Raw genomic sequence first — 18,925 nt, forward strand, 5'->3', positions numbered from 1 at the left:
GAAAGCACTGCAAGCTTTGTTACATCTTGATCAATATTTGTCCAAAAAATTAAAACACTGGATGATCCTAAGTTGCTAATAGTGCCATTTCTCCTCTTACACCTCCTGTTCCTGGTGCAGCAACTTCAGAACTATCACCTTTCACTGGGAATTTCACCAATCTCATATAAAGCTACATGATAGCTTGTTTTCCTTCAGCATACTTCTCATTCTCTTTGACAAAACTGTTAATGCACATGTATTTAAAATGTAACGACCCAAATCAGTGGTGCCCAGGCTATGGCCTGCAGACCTAATTTGGTCTTCCAGGATGATTTATCTGGTCATGGCTTGCTCCTATCTTCCCCTAAATCCTTGCAACTCATCCTCTGTTAAACAGCAAAAAGTGCATTCCCTGCATGAGCAAAGTGTATGCACCTTCCTTCACGTGGATGTAAAGGAACATATGACAAGGAAGACTGCAATTAAGATGGAGGCACTTCTAGCGACAGCCTGCTGTGGCCACAGAATGGTTACTCCTGACATAAATTAGCCAATGTTGCAGTTCCCACCAAAGGACCTTCACATTAATGCTGACAGAATTGAACAGCACAGGCATTCAGAAGTACACTGGAGTTACGGTCCTTAATATCATCTTCTCAAAAAAGACCTGCTTCTCTCTCCCAAAGAGCAATTCAGAAACAACTATGGCAAGTTTTCAGGAGCTCGCAACTCAATTATTTTGGTTCTTGACTCGTGGTTTAATGTATCCTACTCTCCAGCTTCAGGACCCCTATTCAGTGTGGATCAGTCACATGGGCCTAAATGAGTTATGTCTTTCATTTCAGTAAGATGACTCACATGCTTAGTTGGGTGTGTTTGCATGCTAATATTCCTTGAAATAAAAAATGAGACAGAAGAAGTAGAGTTTCAAAACGCACAATAGCATTTCTCAGTTGCTCGTGTCAGATCAAGGAAATATCCTGGACCTACAACACAGGCCTGGAAAAAACACCCGCATGGCAAAAATTCTTCAATATCCACTATGATCTACGTCATTGTGAGAGCTTCTTTCTATAGAAACACCTTCTCTTGAAGCAGAACAGTCTCTGGCTGCTACCCTGTGTCTCTCCAATTTAAATTCATTTGCTGACAAATGCCAAAAAATATGAAGACAGGTAAGAAATCAGCTGAAATGACAGATGAGTTTAATGAGAATCTAAGTAACTCAGTCTGAGGAAGTATAGGAGCAGTTTTAGTTGATGTAATGTAATCATTTAAACCCATGTGTACTAAACCCGTAATTTTTATTCCTATTACTTCAAATAATTTCTGAAGCTAACCAGGCCAGCAGTGCTTTTTTTAAAGAACAGGTTAGACAACATTTGTTGGAAATTATTCACTAAATCAACTAACTTACTTGGGGGGAAAAAAAAAAGTGCTATCTTTTGGACCACGAAGTGTTTGTCCAGGAGTTGTGTGCTCAAGAGCTTGTCTGTTTTTCTAAGTGTAGTGATTGGTCTATTAAAAGATAACTGCTTTTCCTTACAGATCTTGCCTTGCTCATATCATCAGACCATTGCAACTGCATCATTCATAGTACGGGAATATCCTGATTCATTGACTAGCAAGTCTGAAAGGCAGACCATTTCGTCCAGCAGACGGCAAATTTCCAAGGGTGTGTGAGGTTGTTTTTTTTTCCCTTCAGATGGTAAGAGCATGCCGGGAAGACTTGCAGGAGCCAGCTGATGCTGCCTCTCAGCTCTGTAGCTGTATCTGCTCTGCGTGCGGGAGAGGCTCCCAGCTCTGCCGGAGTCCTGTTGAATTCCTGTGGTCTCGCTTGGATGTTTATCCAACGATGCTTCAGCTCCTGCTCCATGACCATGCTCTGTGTCACTCAAAATCTGATTGCGTGCTGTCTTTTCTTCCTGAGCTATTGCTCCAAGGATCTGTACAGTGCCAGGATTAGCTATTTTATGGCGGCCAGGTGATGGATGAGGTCAAGGACTTTCAGCCTGTACACTCCTAGGGACTGGAGAAGCATCTCCACTAACTAGTTAAAATATTTTTATAGGTTGGAGTGTAATGTCAGGACAGTCACTTAGATAGACCATCATGTTCCTCATACCCTTTCGTGGTCCCTTTTCAAGTATGTTTTCTGTGATTAGAAATACAGAACCCTGTATCTTTTAGGAGTGGCAGCAGGAGATTCATTCCAGCTCTGAGCACAAGGTTATGCACTTTAAATGCATAAATGTAGGGGCAGCTTAAAGCGTGTAACTCTGATAGACATTTCCACTCAGGCTTTTTCATATTCTATGAAAGCAACTGTACTGAACAAAAATATACATAAGCTGAATCCACATCAAAGACATACGTGCTCTTAGAATAAAACCAGAAATTAATATTTTGTCTTCTTGTTTTTCGACTGAACTTCCAGCCCTCCCCAGTTTTCTGAAATGACTTAACTGAATGTACAATTACGCCCATCATCCCTTACAAGCTGTAATGCAGGGCTTTCTTGCCATTATTATTGTTATTCTGGATGTACGCCCTGCCTGTGTTTGCATTGTAAGTAAAGAGCACACACAAAATCAAATGCTCACATTCAGATACAGGTAACAGCAAGAAAGCAGATTATGCTGGAGATACTTATCTGCAACTTCCCTGTTGTAGAGCGTCTCCCAGGATTGTTTTATTCTGCTGTGGTGCTCAAAGACATCTGCCATTTTCTTAGGCTGATTTGTTGGATCGCCCAGGTTACATCGTTTCTAACAGTGTATTTTGCAAGTGAACATATTTGTGGTACATTCTTCAAGATACATTCTTCATTTTGAGATTTGGGTTTTTTTTTCCAGTCACCCTTTAACCTTCACAACTCCCACACAGATTATCATTTTATATATGCTTGCAAATTTCCCAGCAAAGGAATATAACTCCACTGGAGCACATTGTATGTTTAAGCATTGTAAAGAAAACAAAACTCTTTCTGCACTGTACGGCTCTTGTCATTAGTAATGCCAGAGCAACAGTGACCTACAAAGCTGTCGAGCCTCAGCGAGGCTCCTGAGAAGATATCCCTCTAAATTGAGCCCCTGCTGCTTATTCAGCCTGTTTCTTTCTTTATAGCAATGGCTCAAAATTCAAGCTCAAACCATCCAAAAGTGTGTCCAAGCCTTCAGGCATGTGAGCCAAACAGTCAGCCAGTCAAGCTGTCCTCATGTGGAGATGCCACAAGCACCACACAGCAGCCGCGGAGCTGAGGGGCCTTGGTTGTCGCCCCTTGGCTCAAACCCCCGGCCGCCGGCTGGGAGAGGTTTGTCTCACTTGTGAACAGGAGAAAACCGGAGTGTTTGTGAAACAAAGCCTTCGTGTAAGGGAGGCAGAGCAGCCAACACGTCACGGGAGCCCCAGAGTAACCGTCTAGTCAGAGATGCCTCGACCACGTGCTCCTCCGACATAAAATAACCAGCTTTGCAGCACGATCTCTCCAAATCCCGCCGGTTAAGGCTCTGCCGTGAATGAGCGCTTCTGAGAAAGGGGCAAGAAAACGGCAGGGGCAGCCGGCGTGGGGCTGCCGGCCGGGGCCGCCGGCGGGCCACCCGAGGGAGGTGTGAGCGGCGGCCCCCAGCCCGCCAGCAGCCTGAGGCCAGGGCGAGGCGGGAGGGCCGCGGCGCCCCGCTGAGGCACACCCCTGCCTGCGCGGCGCTCCCGGGGCGGGGCAGAGCGGGGGGCGGGCCGCGGCGCTGCCGCCGAGCCCCGCAGCGGGGCAGGGCGCTGCCGCCGCCTGAGCTGAGCACCCCTCCCCCTCCGCTGCGAGCGGCGCCCGGGCTGCCACATCGGCACCGCCGCTCCGAGAAGGCGCTTCCCGGAGCGGAGCGGGAGCTCAGAGCGCCGGGAGATGGAGCTCCGCTGCCGCGGTGGCTGCTGCCCCCGCCGCTGCCGCCCCCCAGGACTCGCGCTCCGCCAGGGCCGCCGCTGCCGGGACGGAGAGCGCGGCGCCGCCGCCTAACGCCGCAGCCCCGGCGGCGCGGCCGAGGGGGGAGGCAGCGCGGAGGCCGCCGCGGCCCCTCCGCCCGCCGGGCCCGCGCGGCGGCGGCGAAGCGCGGCCCCCTCCTCCCCGCCCTCCCCGCTGCCGCTTCCCCGCCCCCGCCCGGCCCTCGGCTGGGCTCCGCCGCCGGGAGCCCGGCCATGGCGGGGCGATGAGGGAGCGGCCGCCCCTGCCCGCAGGCTGCGTGGGGAGGCGGGGAGCGACGGCGCTGGGCGGCTCGGCGGCGCTAGAGCGGGGCGGTGGGGCGGGGAGATGTGGGGCGCGGGGGCCGCGGCGCTACAGCTCCTCTCCCGGGCCGTGAAGCAGGCGGCGGCGCAGGGGGCCCGGCAGGACCTGGGCCGCTGGCTGTCCCGAGCCGCCGGGACGGCGGCAGGAGGTGGCGGGGATACCGTCGGCTTCGTCCCGGCGGAGGCGGCGGGGGCCGGCGGGCTGCTGCTGGGGCCCTACGCAGAGCCGGGCGGGCTGCCGCCGGCGGAACTGCTCCTCTGCCAGCTGCCCGAGGCGGGCGGCGGCGGGCCCGGGCTGGCCGAGGCCCGGGGCTGGCGCTGCTCTTGCTGCCTCCTGGGCACCTGCTGGTGCAAGAGCTGCCTCAGCGTGTGCGTCCTGGCGGCCCTCTGCTTTGCCTCGCTGGCCCTGGTGCGCCAGTACCTGCGGGACCTGCTGCTCTGGGCTGAGAGCCTGGACAGCCTGGCCGGTGTGCTGCTCTTCACCGTGGGCTTCATCGTCGTGTCCTTTCCCTGCGGCTGGGGCTACATCCTGCTCAACGTGGCCGCCGGCTACCTCTATGGCTTCGTGCTGGGCATGGGGCTGATGGTGCTCGGCGTCCTTGTTGGCACCTTCGTCGCCCACGTGGCCTGCAAGAGGCTGTTGGCCCACTGGGCACGGGCCAGGATCCAGGGCAGTGAGACTCTCAGCGCCGTTGTCCGCGTCGTGGAGGGTGGCAGCGGCCTCAAGGTGGTGGCTCTGGCACGGCTGACGCCGATCCCTTTCGGGCTGCAGAACGCCATCTTCGCGGTGAGTCCTGGCCCGGGCCATGCCCTGCAGCCCAACAGCTGCAGCCAAGGAAGAAGCTCTGGCTGGAAGGATGGCTTGCAACACGGCGGCCGGTGTCACTGGTGGAGGTTGCCTCCTTTCCTGGGAAGAAACCTTGGTTTCTTTCTCTTTTAACAACAGTAAAAAGCCACCCCCGTGCCTGCTCTTGCTAGTGGCTCTTCGTGCTTGCGGAGGGACGGCAGGCAGGTTCTCAAGGTGCCTTGTTCAGTGGCATTGCATTAGAGTTGCTCTCTGGCTTTTGAGACTATGTTCTGGTGTTAGAAAGAAGCACCAAGGAGCTGTGTAGCAAAATCTGCAGAGAACTCAACAGTTTTAAAGTGCTTGTGTTTTTAAAGTGATCTGAGTGGGAAGAAAAGTTGTATTTTTAAGCAGTCTTGCCAGATCTCCCTCAACTACTTAATATAAATGACCATATTGGAAAGAAGGAAGTGGACAGATTAAAATTCTTGCTCAGTTTGATTGATGTTTGTAGCATGCATCTAGCAAATCCATAAAGAGTGTTAAATCCATGCACACAAGAGAGGTTGTGCATTTTGGTCAGAGCATTAAGATGTAGGCTCAGAGCTAAAAAGGGACTTAGTACACCGGAGGGGTACTGAAAGTTAATTTAAACTTGAGTTGGAAAAGGGTTGGACTTGCTTTTCTTTCCACTTTTAGATGAAGATTGGTACATTCTTTAAGAACAGTTATTTAAAACTTATGATCTTACTGTTCTCTTTGATCATCTTAAAGGAGAAAGTAAAGAAGAACATAGAGGGTACCGCTTTTGAGTACCATCATGCTGATGATGACAATTTCAGACCCTCGGCTCTTCCTGAGTGCTTTGTCTGAAGGATCTGTTTTTGGCTGTGTGTTATGCCTCAGTTGTGTCTGCTAACTTGGTGAAATCAAAACAAAGCAAACCAGACTGTGAAATATTTTAAACATTTAACAGTAACTCCTATGTTCATTAACGTAAGAGACCCTGTAAACAAGTGTTTTGGTCTGTCGCTTTCTTGTAGCATGCTTTCTGTCCCCCATCAGCAGTCCTGATCCTGTACCCTTCTGAAGCGCTTGCTTAATTTTGACAGCGTCATCTGGTTGAAATGAGTAGGTCACTGAATACCAAATTTGTTATTTAAGAAAAAAATAATCTACACAATTTTTAGGGGTTAACACCCACATCAAATATTTAAAATTGCTGTGTATAAGACTGTGTGTGCTGGGGCATTTGTCTCCAGAGCTGCAATCTCTGCCCATAAAAGCTGTAGCAACTTCTAACTTCTTTTTAAGCAGATCTTTAACCATTTCTTGTTATGAATGAGAAGAACCTCAGCTGTTTTATTTATTTACCTGTATTACTGCAGGACTAAGGAAGCTTAGACCCGTGCCGCCGGGAGCAGAGTCCCCCCGGAGCCCAAGGTCCCGGTGTAGCAGATGAAGCTTCTGCTGTAGTGTGACCCTCCTAAAGTGGGGAGAGCTGTTGTGCTTCGGTTGTTCACAGCTTCTGGGTGTCACCTGAAGTAGTCAGCAGATGTTGTAGAGCAGTATTGGATCTGAAGAACTGACCAGAGAATTACCAAGTTAAAATTATTTCCTTCCTGGCATAACTGTTCCGTTGGAAACACGATTCAGCAGAGTATTCAGGCCAGTGCAATATTAAAATGATGCTGTAAATCAGTGTTTTGTATTCTCAAAGTACTGCAAGCTAAATAATTTTCTTTCCAAGTGGAAGGTTTCAGTGTCAAAATAACAGATAGGAAATGAGATGAAACCTGATTCTTGAGTATGCCAAATAACTTGGATGTTGCCTGCTAAAATTAGTTTGGGTTGCATTTATTACTCTGGATTTATTTGCAGCATAGTCAAATAAAGCACGGTGTGTTCCATTTTCAACTGAGAACGTTTAATATGAACTACTAGATTAGTGAAAAATAAACGTTGCATGCAAATCTGGGAATTCAAGGCAGTTTCTCACTGTGAGTCAAGTTTAAGCTATGTATAGAATACAAAATTCTACCTACGCAGACTAAGCTGTCATTTCTTTGAAATCTGACTTATTTGGAAACTTAATGCTCTACTTAGGTTTAAAATGCAAGGGGATTTGGGGTGCCCTAACCATCTATCCATTCCCTGTGCTAGCAACTTCAGCAATGAATTTGAAAAAGATTGTTCTTAATAGTAGAGGAAAGAACAGTTAACTGAAGAAAACATATACATCTTTAATTTTCCAGCAGTCTGGTCTATGTGTGTTTTCTACGTGCATATTCATAAGTAAACTGGAGGTAGTACTTAAATGAGAGGGAAGCGAGGAAGTGACACGAGGTCCAGGACAAGGCATAACCTTCATGTGAGAGGGGTCATCTGCAGGGCTGGGATTAATGGGTTTCTACAAGTTCAGTGGCGTGTACCATCTGCTGAGGGTTTTGGGGAGGCTGAATTGCAGGGGAACATGCAGAAGGAAGAGCTTCCTCGCATTTGATTAGGGATGGTATCGCATTACCTGAAACAGCACAAGAAGAAGATTAACACGAATTTCTTAGTTTCTCACCAGCCAGACATGAGCGTCTTGCTTCTTAAGGTCATTCCGCTGCTCTTTGGGAAAGCAGTGATAGTAGGAGCACTGGGGTAATGCATTTACTTGCCTTTCTGGAAGATGTAAAAACTTCTTAACTGAAAGCATGTTTGTATTTCTCTTTGAGTGGGTTTTGCTTAATTGTCGCTCCTGTGATGCCAGGGTGACCTGGGCCGCTGGGGTGGCCTGATAGCTCTTACTGAAGTGTTTGCCCATGCACAGCCCCCTCGCCGTGGCAACTCTTGAGTGTTTTGGAGGCAGGTCTGTAAGGAGGCCTGGTATGCAGGTTATCGCCTCCTTCCCCCTACTGGGTCCCTGGAGCTAGATTTGTGCAAACTGATTCTTTGTAGTGCCAGGTGTAGCTTAGATCAGAATTCATATTTCTTCTTTCTCCTCTGAGAGGAGTATTGTATGGAAGAAATAACATGTCCAAGTGTGCTTCTGGTTCGAGAAATGCACACAGTGAAATCAGAGTTCAAGAAATGGTACCTGCTTTGCAGGAACATGCAGGCTACTTACTCTGCTTGTTGGAAAGTTGCTAGCTATTTTTTTTTTTTTTTAATTCTCTACCTGTTGTGTGGTTTGTTGGGGGTTTTTTTGAGAAAGTAAAGAGCATCAGAATTGTCCTTTGCTCTCAGTTGCTAAACCTACCTGATCTGAAACACGGGATTTTGTAAGTTGAGGGGAGAGAAATCTGCTGCAATCCCCAAAGGCATGTGAGCCCCCAACAAAGTCCTGACATAAGCATTTATTCTGTGACAGGACTGAACCAAAGGTGTCAGCTCCAAAGAATACACAAAAGTTTTACTGGACAAAGCCTGTCCAAGGCTTACTGGGAGAATTTCTGGCTAACGCTTTTGTTACCAGAGCGGTTAGGTAGTTCTTAATTTTATTTTAATATGTCAGTATGGCCTATAACAATTGCATCCATGCTTGCCTTGGGATTTCACTGTTAATTTTTGCTGGCTTGAGCTTTCCTTAGAAACAGAGTCCTGGTAGCCTCTGTTTGGCAGCTTGGCCATGCAGACCCCAGTCTGGCAGGTTTCTAGAACAGGTAAAGCTTCATAGAAGGAAAGATATGGAAAGCTGTAAGTTTTATTGAAAATTTCTCAGGTTTCTTAAGTAGGGATGCCATCCACTTCCTTTGCCTTCTGGGGGAGGGGATACCACTGTAGGTCTAAACCCTACAAACCAGGACTTAAAAGGGCACCTGCCAATCTTTTTTCCCCCTCTCCTTGACTTTCATTTTAGTGGGAACCACAAGTCCATCCAGCGTGTCTGTTGGCAGCCTCTCCTGCGTTTGGAAACAGTCTCTCTCATGGCCCAGGAGGTCCAGTTGCTTCAGGACAGATCCAGACGTGCAGACGTGTTGCTCTGCAACCGAGGTGTCCTTAATACATATGCAGAAATGAAAGAGGTGCCCGGGAGTGTTAAAACAATCTTTGGGAAGTTTCCCAGCTCCATTAGATTTAATGACAGTGTCCTACTTAGCAAATCTTGCCTCAGCATTAGTATTTCAGAGACTTTTAATAGCAGTTCCTTCATTCCCTTGGCAATATGGGAAGTTTTGGTTGTGCATTCTTATTACATGGCCCAGATTACTATAATGTTTAAAATAAAAAAAAGTCTTTTTCAAAGCATCGGTCAAATACAAAGTTCTGACATAATTGCTTAGTGCTTTTTCATTACAAATCTAAATTAATCTTGTGTAGAGAGGGAAATGTATTATTTGTGTTGCTCGTACATATTTCAGTCTGTGGGAAGTGTAATTTGCAGTGTGAAGTTTGGAATTGGCTTATTGGATCTTGTTCCAGTGGATTATTCTCAATCTTTATGCTTCATTGCATTCTCCTCCTCCATTGCCCTTCCTTCCTCCCAAAAACTTTCCACTGATGGTGCTAGGAGCTCTGAGAATTCAGCACTGTGACTTTCATAGTAACCAAAGTTTATTTTAAGAATAGCATGATGAAATGAGTAACTTTGCTGCTATTCTCTTGTCTTCGACATTGTACAAAACTGTCAAGGTCAATAATTTCCATGTAGGCTCCCAGTGTTAGGGGCTGTTCTTAATTAGAACTCATTTTATTACTATGTGATCAACTGAATTGTCTGGAAAATTCCTTAGACTGCTTGTTTCAAAATCGCCCTTTTCATACTAATTTTTAACCCATAGTTTCCTCCTGTTTTCATTTTTTCTTGCGTAAATATCTTTTGGCCTCTTGGCTCTTGCATTTAATATTTCCCCATGGCTGCTGATACTAATTTAGCTGGTACTGTGTACTTTGTTCCCATGTAAACTGTCCACATATTGACTCAGAACAGAAATTTCACAGCAAGGAGAGGAAAATAGCTTGAAGTATTATTAGTGTGTTTTCCAGAGAAACTAACAAAAACTATAGCCGTGTGTACTGTTTTGTTCACTAATTAAAGTGTGATATAAAATATCTTTGGTAGAGAATCTTAATGATACCCATGTATGTCACTGATAGATACAGATAGATACTGCTGCTAGAGATCACTGATAGATATATATCTTAAATGAGTATATAACTTCCCTTGCAGAGGCAAATTGTATCTGCCATTCTGTTTACCTAGATCATATTTAATATGGTGACATTTTGAACAATTACCTCTTTTATTAGTTGCCATACATGTAAAAGGCAAAGCAAAGAGATTTTTGCTTTAGCCCTTCACATTTGATAAAGTAATTTCTTCCCGCAAGCAAATTCTCATAAATTGTAGGGCTCTGTTCACCATGAAGAAAGAAACATCTTCAGTGAACAGTGTAATTGCATCCTTAGTTAATGGCTTTTGCACAGAGGTGTTGCGTAATGTAAGATGAAATAAAACCTAGTAACTTTAAAAGGCCAGATGAAAACTAGCCACATGCTGTTTTATTGTATTATCTTAGATTCATGCACAGTGGAAAGTTTCAGTGAAGGCATGTAAGAAATTCTTTCATTGTTTTGCAGGGATGGTTGTGGGAGCGGCAGTCTGGTTGTTTGTGCACGTAGATTGTGTTGGAGCTGTGCTCGATTTCTTACGCCGTCTTTTACTCAGATTACAGATTTGTCACTACCCAACTACCTGATGGCTTCTTCAGTTGGGCTGCTTCCTACTCAGCTCCTGAACTCATACTTGGGCACTACCTTGCGCACCATGGAGGATGTGATTGCAGAACAAAGTGTTAGTGGCTATTTTATATTCACTTTACAGGTAAGTTAAAATGATTGCTTTCATAGACCTTGGTAACAGTAATGTCAGTCTCTTTATGACTGCTTGGGTAAGCAATTACTCTTGGAAACAGTCATCATCTTCTGTTTGAGTTTATATCCCCCTAATTTCTTGCTCATCTAATGTACCAGTGGGATTCAAGACAGAATTTTTCTTCTGAAGACAGTAGACAAGTTTCCTTCCTGTAGCTTCCTGTAGCTTTGGATTGACTGATTCAAAGCCGTTGAATCTTTGCTCTGGAAACTGCATGCCCATAGGGATGTGTGTGACACACAGAGAGATTCAGTATTGCTGATTTGTCTTTCAGGTTGTACAGCCTCGAGTGTAAAAGGGGTGGGCTGCAGGAGGTTTGGGGTGTCTCAGGGGTTAAGAGCTGTTCTCCATTGGCATAACAGCTCCCTAGTCTGAGGCAGCCGACTTCTTACAAACTGAAAGCCAAGCAAGTATGGCATGTGGTATTGAAAAGTAGCAGGTTTTAAAAAGTGTTTAGTTTAGAACTGGTATTTTCAGTAGATTGTGTAAAACTGAGCTGACGTTTCTTTTTCACAGGCTTACTGACTGCTAGATACCCAGAGAAATGGATTTTCAGTGTACTGTTTTCTTTTGATTTTGTTTTCTTCTGTTAGAAAAGTTTAATTCTCACATGACACAAAGCAGAACTTACTCAGTGTTCTCTTTTTCTGTTTCTGCCACGGTTTTGCCAAGTTCTCTTGCCCTGTGTGGTAATCTGCTGAATTTTAGACTTGTCAAACCACGCCTATACAAAAGCCCATGTGCCACCAGCTGTGAGGTAGTGTGCTCAGGGTGTGTAGACCCGGCACCTGTGCAGTGTTCACTGTTAGCACTGAACACTCCCAATTTTGCATAGGTTTTAAGGATGAAAAGTGCTGTAGAAATACCATTTTGCTAATGCTAAATCAGAATATCCTAACTTTGCAATTGAGTAAATTCATGAGAAGTATTTAGTACCTTTACATAAGCTTAGCCGATGAAATAATTTGTCAATAAATCTTGGGGGTAAGCCTTAAGTCTGAGACCATTATGAGCATAGAGGTCGTAAGTATTTCGGAACCAGATTATATATTAAAACCTCCTCTGATAGCATCGGTACTTCAGGCTGTGTTTGAACAGCAGTTACCATGGTTTGCAGTCTTTCAGTTGGTACTGCAGTCATTTATCTTCCTCAGTTTTTACAAGCATAAAGCTGATGTTTAACAATGCTAAGATAGAAAACTAAGTCTAGGACCATTTTAAACCTCCCCCCCCCCCCCCCCCCCCCCAACGTGTGTGTTCTTAAATGGAACATATAATTTCTATGCTTCATAGAACAGGTTTATGAGTATTAAAAATGCCTTTGTAAACGTGGGGTAAACAGCCTCGATAGATCAAAGAGAAAATAAATGGTTACTTGATCAGCTTTCATTTTAGTTGTGAAATGTTATTTCCAGGGTAGTATTTAGTGGTCTTTTCCTTTTTTTTTTCCCTTTTTTTTTCCCCATTATTATTTTTTTTTTAAATGACATTGACTCTCCTTTGTAGATTATATAGGTTGTAACATAACTGTCGCTCAGGTAAGTGCTAGCTGGAGAGGCTGAATGTTTGAATAGGAGCGCTCACATCCTTGGGAGCTGACTGAATAAGTGAAGGGGGAGCTCGTTAGTGGAGGAATTACTTATGTTCTCCCACTTTCTCTCAGGCATCTGCCTGGTGCTTTGCCTGGCTGGGCTTTGATGGGACTTGGATTTAGTAAATAGCTCTAAAAATTCTTCACATTTCGTGGTTGTCTGTGTGTATATATTTTTTAAATTACTCATCTAGGGAACTAGGTTACTGGTTGTAATATTTCTAAAACCAGTCAAATTTAAATATTTGGGTAAGCTTTTGGAATAGGATTTTTCCTATATATTCAGAACTTGGTGTCCATAGTCTCTTTTTGACTCTTACATTGGCCAGCTTTTGAAATGTATAACTTGAATTAGTGAGGAACATCTTTTCCACCACAAGGATAGTCAAGCAGTGGAGCAGGTTGCCCAGAGAGGTGGTGAAATCTGTATCCTTGGAAGTTTTCGAGACCTGACTGGACAGAAGTCCTGAGCAACCTGGTCTGATCTTGCAGCCAGCCCTGCTCTGAGCAGCAGGTTGGGCTAGAGACCTCCAGGGATGCCTTCCAGCCGCAATAATCCTGGGACCATACTTAGAATCATAGAATCATAGAATCATTGAGGTTGGAAAAGACCTCTAAGATCATCGAGTCCAACCGTCAACCCAACACCACCATGCCCACTAAACCATGTCCCTAAGCACCTCATCTACACGTCTTTTAAATACCTCCAGGGATGGGGACTCCACCACTTCCCTGGGCAGCCTGGTCCAATGTTTCACCACTCTTTCAGTAAAGAAATTTTTCCTTACATCCAATCTAAACCTCCCCTGGTGCAACTTGAGGCCATTTCCTCTCGTCCTATCACTTGTTACTTGGGAGAAAAGACCAACTCCCACCTCGCTACAACCTCCTTTCAGGTAGTTGTAGAGCACGATGAGGTCTCCCCTCAGCCTCCTTTTCTCCAGGCTAAACAACCCCAGTTCCCTCAGCCGCTCCTCATAAGACTTGTTCTCCAGACTCCTCACCAGCCTCGTTGCCCTTCTCTGGACACGCTCCAGCACCTCAACGTCCTTCTTGTAGTGAGGGGCCCAAAACTGAACACAGTATTCGAGGTGCGGCCTCACCAGTGCCAAGTACAGGGGCACGATCACTTCCCTACTCCTGCTGGCCACACTATTTCTGATACAGGCCAGGATGCCATTGGCCTTCTTGGCCGCCTGGGTACGCTGCCGACTCATGTTCAGCCGGCTGTCGACCAGCACCCCCAGGTCCTTCTCTGCTGGGCAGCTTTCCAGCCACTCTTCCCCAAGCCTGTAGCGCTGCATGGGGTTGTCAATCATCTTACTCGGTGATACTTTAGCATCTTTTATGCCATGCTGACAGATGTTTTAAGTGATAGTCCTTAATGTTAAAGAAAATGTAGCCCTACCAATTAATAATGAAGTTCAGATTTTGGCCTCAAAACTTTAGGTTTTGTTGTAAACAATGTAACCTTTTTTGTTTTTTTGAAAGGAAGTTGCAGATTCCAGCTAGTTTCATAAAACATTCTTAAAAAAGGCAGAGGAATTTATTTCTTTCATAGGGACTCTCACTGTGAGACAGCTTGATTTTTATTTGAAGATTTTATTTTTTTTTTTAAGGAGGATCTCAGCTGAAAACTTAACTGGTGTTTTATTGAAACCAAAGGCTGCCTCTGGGGAGTGCAGTGCACGCCAACATCATTGAATGAGTAATTTCTAAGCAAAAATTGTCCAGGTTTATTCCTGGTAATTTTTGTGGTGAAAGTTTAAAAATTCCTAGCAATAAAATTCAGAGCAAAAACCTGAACTAAACCCCTAGTTTTGGACAATATTTCCTCCTTAAAACAAGCAAACAAGAAAACCCACGCACCACCAACATCCTGTCCCCTCCTGGAGCCATCCTCCAGAAACCAAGTTCTTCCCATACAGACTGCTATAAGTCACTCAGAAACACTGACTCTGTCCTGTTTAGTCCTGATATCCGGGAAGCACAATGATACTGCTCCTCTCTGCTATCTTCCACACCAGAGGGGCAAGGACAAGAAGTTTTGTTTCTCCTACTCTGCATCGTCCTCTGTCTCTGCTGTTTTGCAAGTTGCAGGTGCCCAGTACAATTTCAACCTGTTATTCACTTGGTACATGGAGAACAGCCCTTTTGGCTTACAGAAATACACTATGTTGTTTCTTTGTGGAAACATTTTTGCCAAGAGAGAAAGTGAAGGGATCGCTTTCTAACAAGTATGTGGATGGCAATGGAAAGAAAGAAAATATCTTTTCAATTCATATCGGTGTTTAAGTTCTATGTAATGTCTATATTCTGATATGCTAGTTTTGTTACTAGCATACATAGGTTTAGAGCCTCTTATTGGTTAAGTTCATCTCCCTTCTAATGTCTTGCCTGTGAAGCACTGAGTCAACAGATGCCTCCATGAATCTTTGCGTCGACAACTTTTTGTTTTGTTCAGAACAGTTACTTGGTATTCATGCTTACAGTTTATACAGCCTACAACACACTTTTGTTTTATTTGCAGATTGTCATAAGCATAGGACTCATGTTTTATGTTGTTCACCGAGCTCAAGTGGAACTGAATGCAGCTATTGTAGCGTGTGAAATGGAAATAAAGACATCACTTGTTAAAGACAGTCAACCGAGCATCAGTGGTTCAACCACATACTGCAACAAAAGGACAGTAGCATTCTCTGGAGGAGGTGTCAATATTGTGTGATTTCAAGTATTAATAAAGTAAGGTTTTGTGAACCTAAGCTATTGCCTAGAAATATCTATGGACAATTCAACTAGTTTTAAAAAAAAATTACAAGTGGTTACAGGTTGTACTGTGGCACAAACCAACCGACCAGCTCTTCAATTGCACACAGGGTGACTTCTAGCAAGAAAAGAAAGATGGTGAAGTAACTTAAGATGTAAATGCAAATTTGGCTGCACCTTTGGTCATTTATTATACCTGTCATGGCCTGTAGTCTGCACTTTAGGTTTTTTCCTTTGCTCCTATAAACTGAGAAATGCTTCTATAAACTGAGAAAAGTAGCACAGAGGTAAATATTTTTCTGCTTAGCGTTATTTATAAGGCTGAATAAATATGCAGTAGAATTTTATTACTGATAAAGATGAATGAGAAAGTATGCAATTCAATGTATGTTATTCTTGAATGTGCTTTTGCTTTGGAATTGCTTCCAGAATTTGGAGTGTATTATTTAGCTAATGATGGGACCATTTGGCTTTTCCTTCATTTTTGATTAAAAAAAAAAAAAAAGAGAACCCTATGTAAAATTTTGGTTGAATGTATTTTTGTAAGTCATTAAAAATGTTGCAGAGCCATGCATATGTATTCACACAAGCTTAAATCCTACATTGTGGGACTGAAGTGCTCTTAAATAACATTTTAAGTTACACTGTGTAATATGCAAAGTAAAAGGGAAAATACAGAAGTTATAATAGATTGCAGTGACTATTGGAAGGGGATTTCATGACTTAACTGTTGCATTGGTTTTACCACCTTGGTGATTGTAACAAAGGGCTGTTCCATGGTAGTCCTATTTATAATATTTTTAGTTGTTAAAAGGATGGAGTTTTTCAACTCACATGACTGCATGTAATAAGGCTTCCAGAACAGGGAGCTAAATCTCTCCTTTAAACAAAATGATGGCATACTGGCAGTACTAATTTTACATGAAGGTGGCCTTTATTTTGTAAGTGAATCCCCCCTCCCTTTAAAAAGCTTTAAAAATTGACTTTGGTTGGCATGTTTTTTTCTAAAAGTTTTACATTTTTTAAAAGATGCAATCTATTATAAATTTCATCAGAGTGAAGAAATGAAAACTAGAGGTTCTCCTTGGAAAAACAAATAATCCAGTAATGGAGGAGGACAGTAGTGTCTCTGAGACTCAGGAATTCTGACTCCAGTTTTGCAAGACAACATTGTGTTGGATAATGCTCCTTTTACATGTGCTGTGGACTGTTTTTTCACTGCGTTTGAATAGACTGGATAACCCGATAGTAACTTGTGTGTGTGTAAAGGGAAAACAACAATAATGCCCGAACATGATGTCTTGTATGTGTGAGTTTCATGTAGATATACGTACCAATGTTCAATTGCTCAAACACGCAAGTCATCTGATACAAAAATAATGTAATATATTGCTTATTTTGTAGTTATTTTGTGTAAGTTTTTAAGGATGCTTTCAGTCTTCAAGATTTTGTGTTATTTTCTAACAGTATGACTGTGCCTCCTTTTTGTAAGGCTGTTTGTTGGGATCCAGCATTTTTGTCTTGTTGAGAATAGCAGGTCTTCAAGGTCTTTGGGAAGCAGATATTTGATCGCCTCTAACAGTCTTACTGTGGGGATGTACGGTACTCGCCTAATGTGACATCTACGCGTTCCTTGGTAGTGGAAGTTCAATTTTGTTCTTTAAATACGTAGCCTTTGCAGACCGCTTTTCTTGGGTCTTGTGACCTAGGGAACTGAACTAGTTAAATGAAACAACAAAGTTCAGATTGTCTCCTTTCTGTTGTTTTGGGGTTTGTGGGGGTTTTTTGTTTGTTTGGTCAGTTTGTTTTTGAAAAGGCAATCTGTGTATACCTGGAAGTGTTCATTTACACATCTCTGCCTCTGACAGCTCCTGTGTGAAAACAAGAGAGCCAGATAACTTTTTGATGGCGTTATTTGTCATCATAGTATAATTGAGCCCTTTCTTAACTAAAGGTTTTTTATTTTTTTTGTTTCTTGGAAAGAACAATTCTTCAATAAATGAACTGATCTGAACTTTGCTCCATCTTGCCAAATCAACAATAGTGTTTTGAAGAGGGTATCTCTTTCTTTCCATTTTTTTAACTAACTTAAGGTTGTGTTGATTATTCGAGAACATTTCCCAAATACGTATTTTGAAGTGCTTTTATTTCCATGACATTTTGTAACCAGAGTAACTTCACTATGTGAACACTTTTGTAGTATGGAATTAGTTCTTAAGACTTTTGCATTTTGCTTGATACTTGTAATATTTGTGTACAAGTTAATGGGAAATGTGCATTAAAAGGAACTTTTCTGTACCATGCCAATCATAATTTTATACAATAAATTCACTCAAATTTCTTTAAAGGAATATGTATTAAATGTTTTGGTTGCTATGAAGTAGTCGGAAAGAAGGTGCAGTGGAGTGCTGTCTGTACATATGCATGTGAAGACGGTTGTCTATGTTAAATGAGTAATAAGTTAGGATTTAAGGATGAATTCTATGGGTGGGGAGTTACTGAAAAGGGAAAGACACTTCATTTTTATTTTTTTTAAATTAAAATTAAATACATGCTTCATTCTGTTAAATACTTTAAAGGTTAGGTATTTGTAGCTGCCTTTTTGATAGAAGAATAAGGATACGTGTGCTTACGAGTAACGTGCTACTGAACTGAAAGAGGATTGATATTTTTGAATGTAAAAGTAGTAAAAGTGATGTGGTTTTTTTGGGTTTTTTTTTTTTTTTTTTAGATAGTCTCCCCACCTAGTGCAATTAAAAAATAAATGGGTATGAATCCAGTGTAAATAGTATGTGGCAAGGCACCTCCATGAGTATTTTCTGAGTTGCCATGATGGTGAAATTTCTGCATTTTGTATATGAAACGTACCTCAGTTGCAGGTCATATAGAAGAAGGAATCTCTCTCAGCTGCCTGGCACCAGTTTTCCTTCCTCCTCCTTGCGGTAAGTGCAACTGTGTAATAAATTTGTCAAAATTTAACTTTATACTAAGCATCTGTGAGGAAAACCCCTTTTTTGTCCAAGAGCTTTATATACTACTTTCATACTGATTTTTGCACAATAACTTCAACAAGCGTTGCCGAGGTCAAGTTTGAAGAATGGAAAAACTGCTCTTACACGGTGTGTGGTTAGTGTCATAGAATCATAGAATCATAGAATCATTGAGGTTGGAAAAGACCTCTAAGATCATCGAGTCCAACCGTCAACCCAACACCACCAGGCCCACTAAACCATGTCCCTAAGCGCCTCATCTACACGTCTTTTAAATACTGCCAGGGATGGGGACTCCACCACTTCCCTGGGCAGCCTGTTCCAATGTTTCACCACTCTTTCAGTAAAGAAATTTTTCCTTACATCCAATCTAAACCTCCCCTGCCGCAACTTGAGGCCATTTCCTCTCGTCCTATCGCTTGTTACTTCGGAGAAAAGACCAACACCCACCTCGCTACAACTTCCTTTCAGGTAGTTGTAGAGAGCGATGAGGTCTCCCCTCAGCCTCCTTTTCTCCAGGCTGAACAGTCCCAGTTCCCTCAGCCGCTCCTCATAAGACTTGTGCTCCAGACCCCTCACCAGCCTCGTTGCCCTTCTCTGGACACGCTCCAGCACCTCAACGTCCTTCTTGTAGTGAGGGGCCCAAAACTGAACACAGTATTCGAGGTGCGGCC

General features: G+C 43.7%; 1 protein-coding gene across 1 annotated transcript; it reads left to right on the plus strand.

Moving 5' to 3' along the window:
* The first annotated feature begins 4,282 nt into the window (after positions 1 to 4,282).
* TMEM64 (transmembrane protein 64) lies at positions 4,283 to 17,602 on the plus strand. The gene is made up of 3 exons (XM_076329439.1): positions 4,283 to 5,044; positions 10,698 to 10,853; positions 15,026 to 17,602. Exons 1-3 carry the CDS (start codon positions 4,283 to 4,285, stop codon positions 15,218 to 15,220), a joined length of 1,113 nt encoding a protein of 370 aa, XP_076185554.1. The 3' UTR covers positions 15,221 to 17,602.
* The last annotated feature ends 1,323 nt before the right edge of the window (positions 17,603 to 18,925 follow it).

This window comes from Aptenodytes patagonicus, chromosome 2, assembly GCF_965638725.1.
Source record: "Aptenodytes patagonicus chromosome 2, bAptPat1.pri.cur, whole genome shotgun sequence".
Taxonomy (NCBI): Eukaryota; Metazoa; Chordata; class Aves; order Sphenisciformes; family Spheniscidae; genus Aptenodytes; species Aptenodytes patagonicus.

Excerpts from the sequence above, each read along its gene's own strand:
- TMEM64 (XM_076329439.1), top strand. The coding sequence starts at position 4,283 with ATGTGGGGCGCGGGGGCCGCGGCGCTACAGCTCCTCTCCCGGGCCGTG. Across the intron at positions 5,045-10,697 it reads TGCAGAACGCCATCTTCGCG|ATTACAGATTTGTCACTACC; the intron begins GTGAGTCCTGGC and ends TCTTTTACTCAG. Across the intron at positions 10,854-15,025 it reads ATTTTATATTCACTTTACAG|ATTGTCATAAGCATAGGACT; the intron begins GTAAGTTAAAAT and ends TTTTATTTGCAG.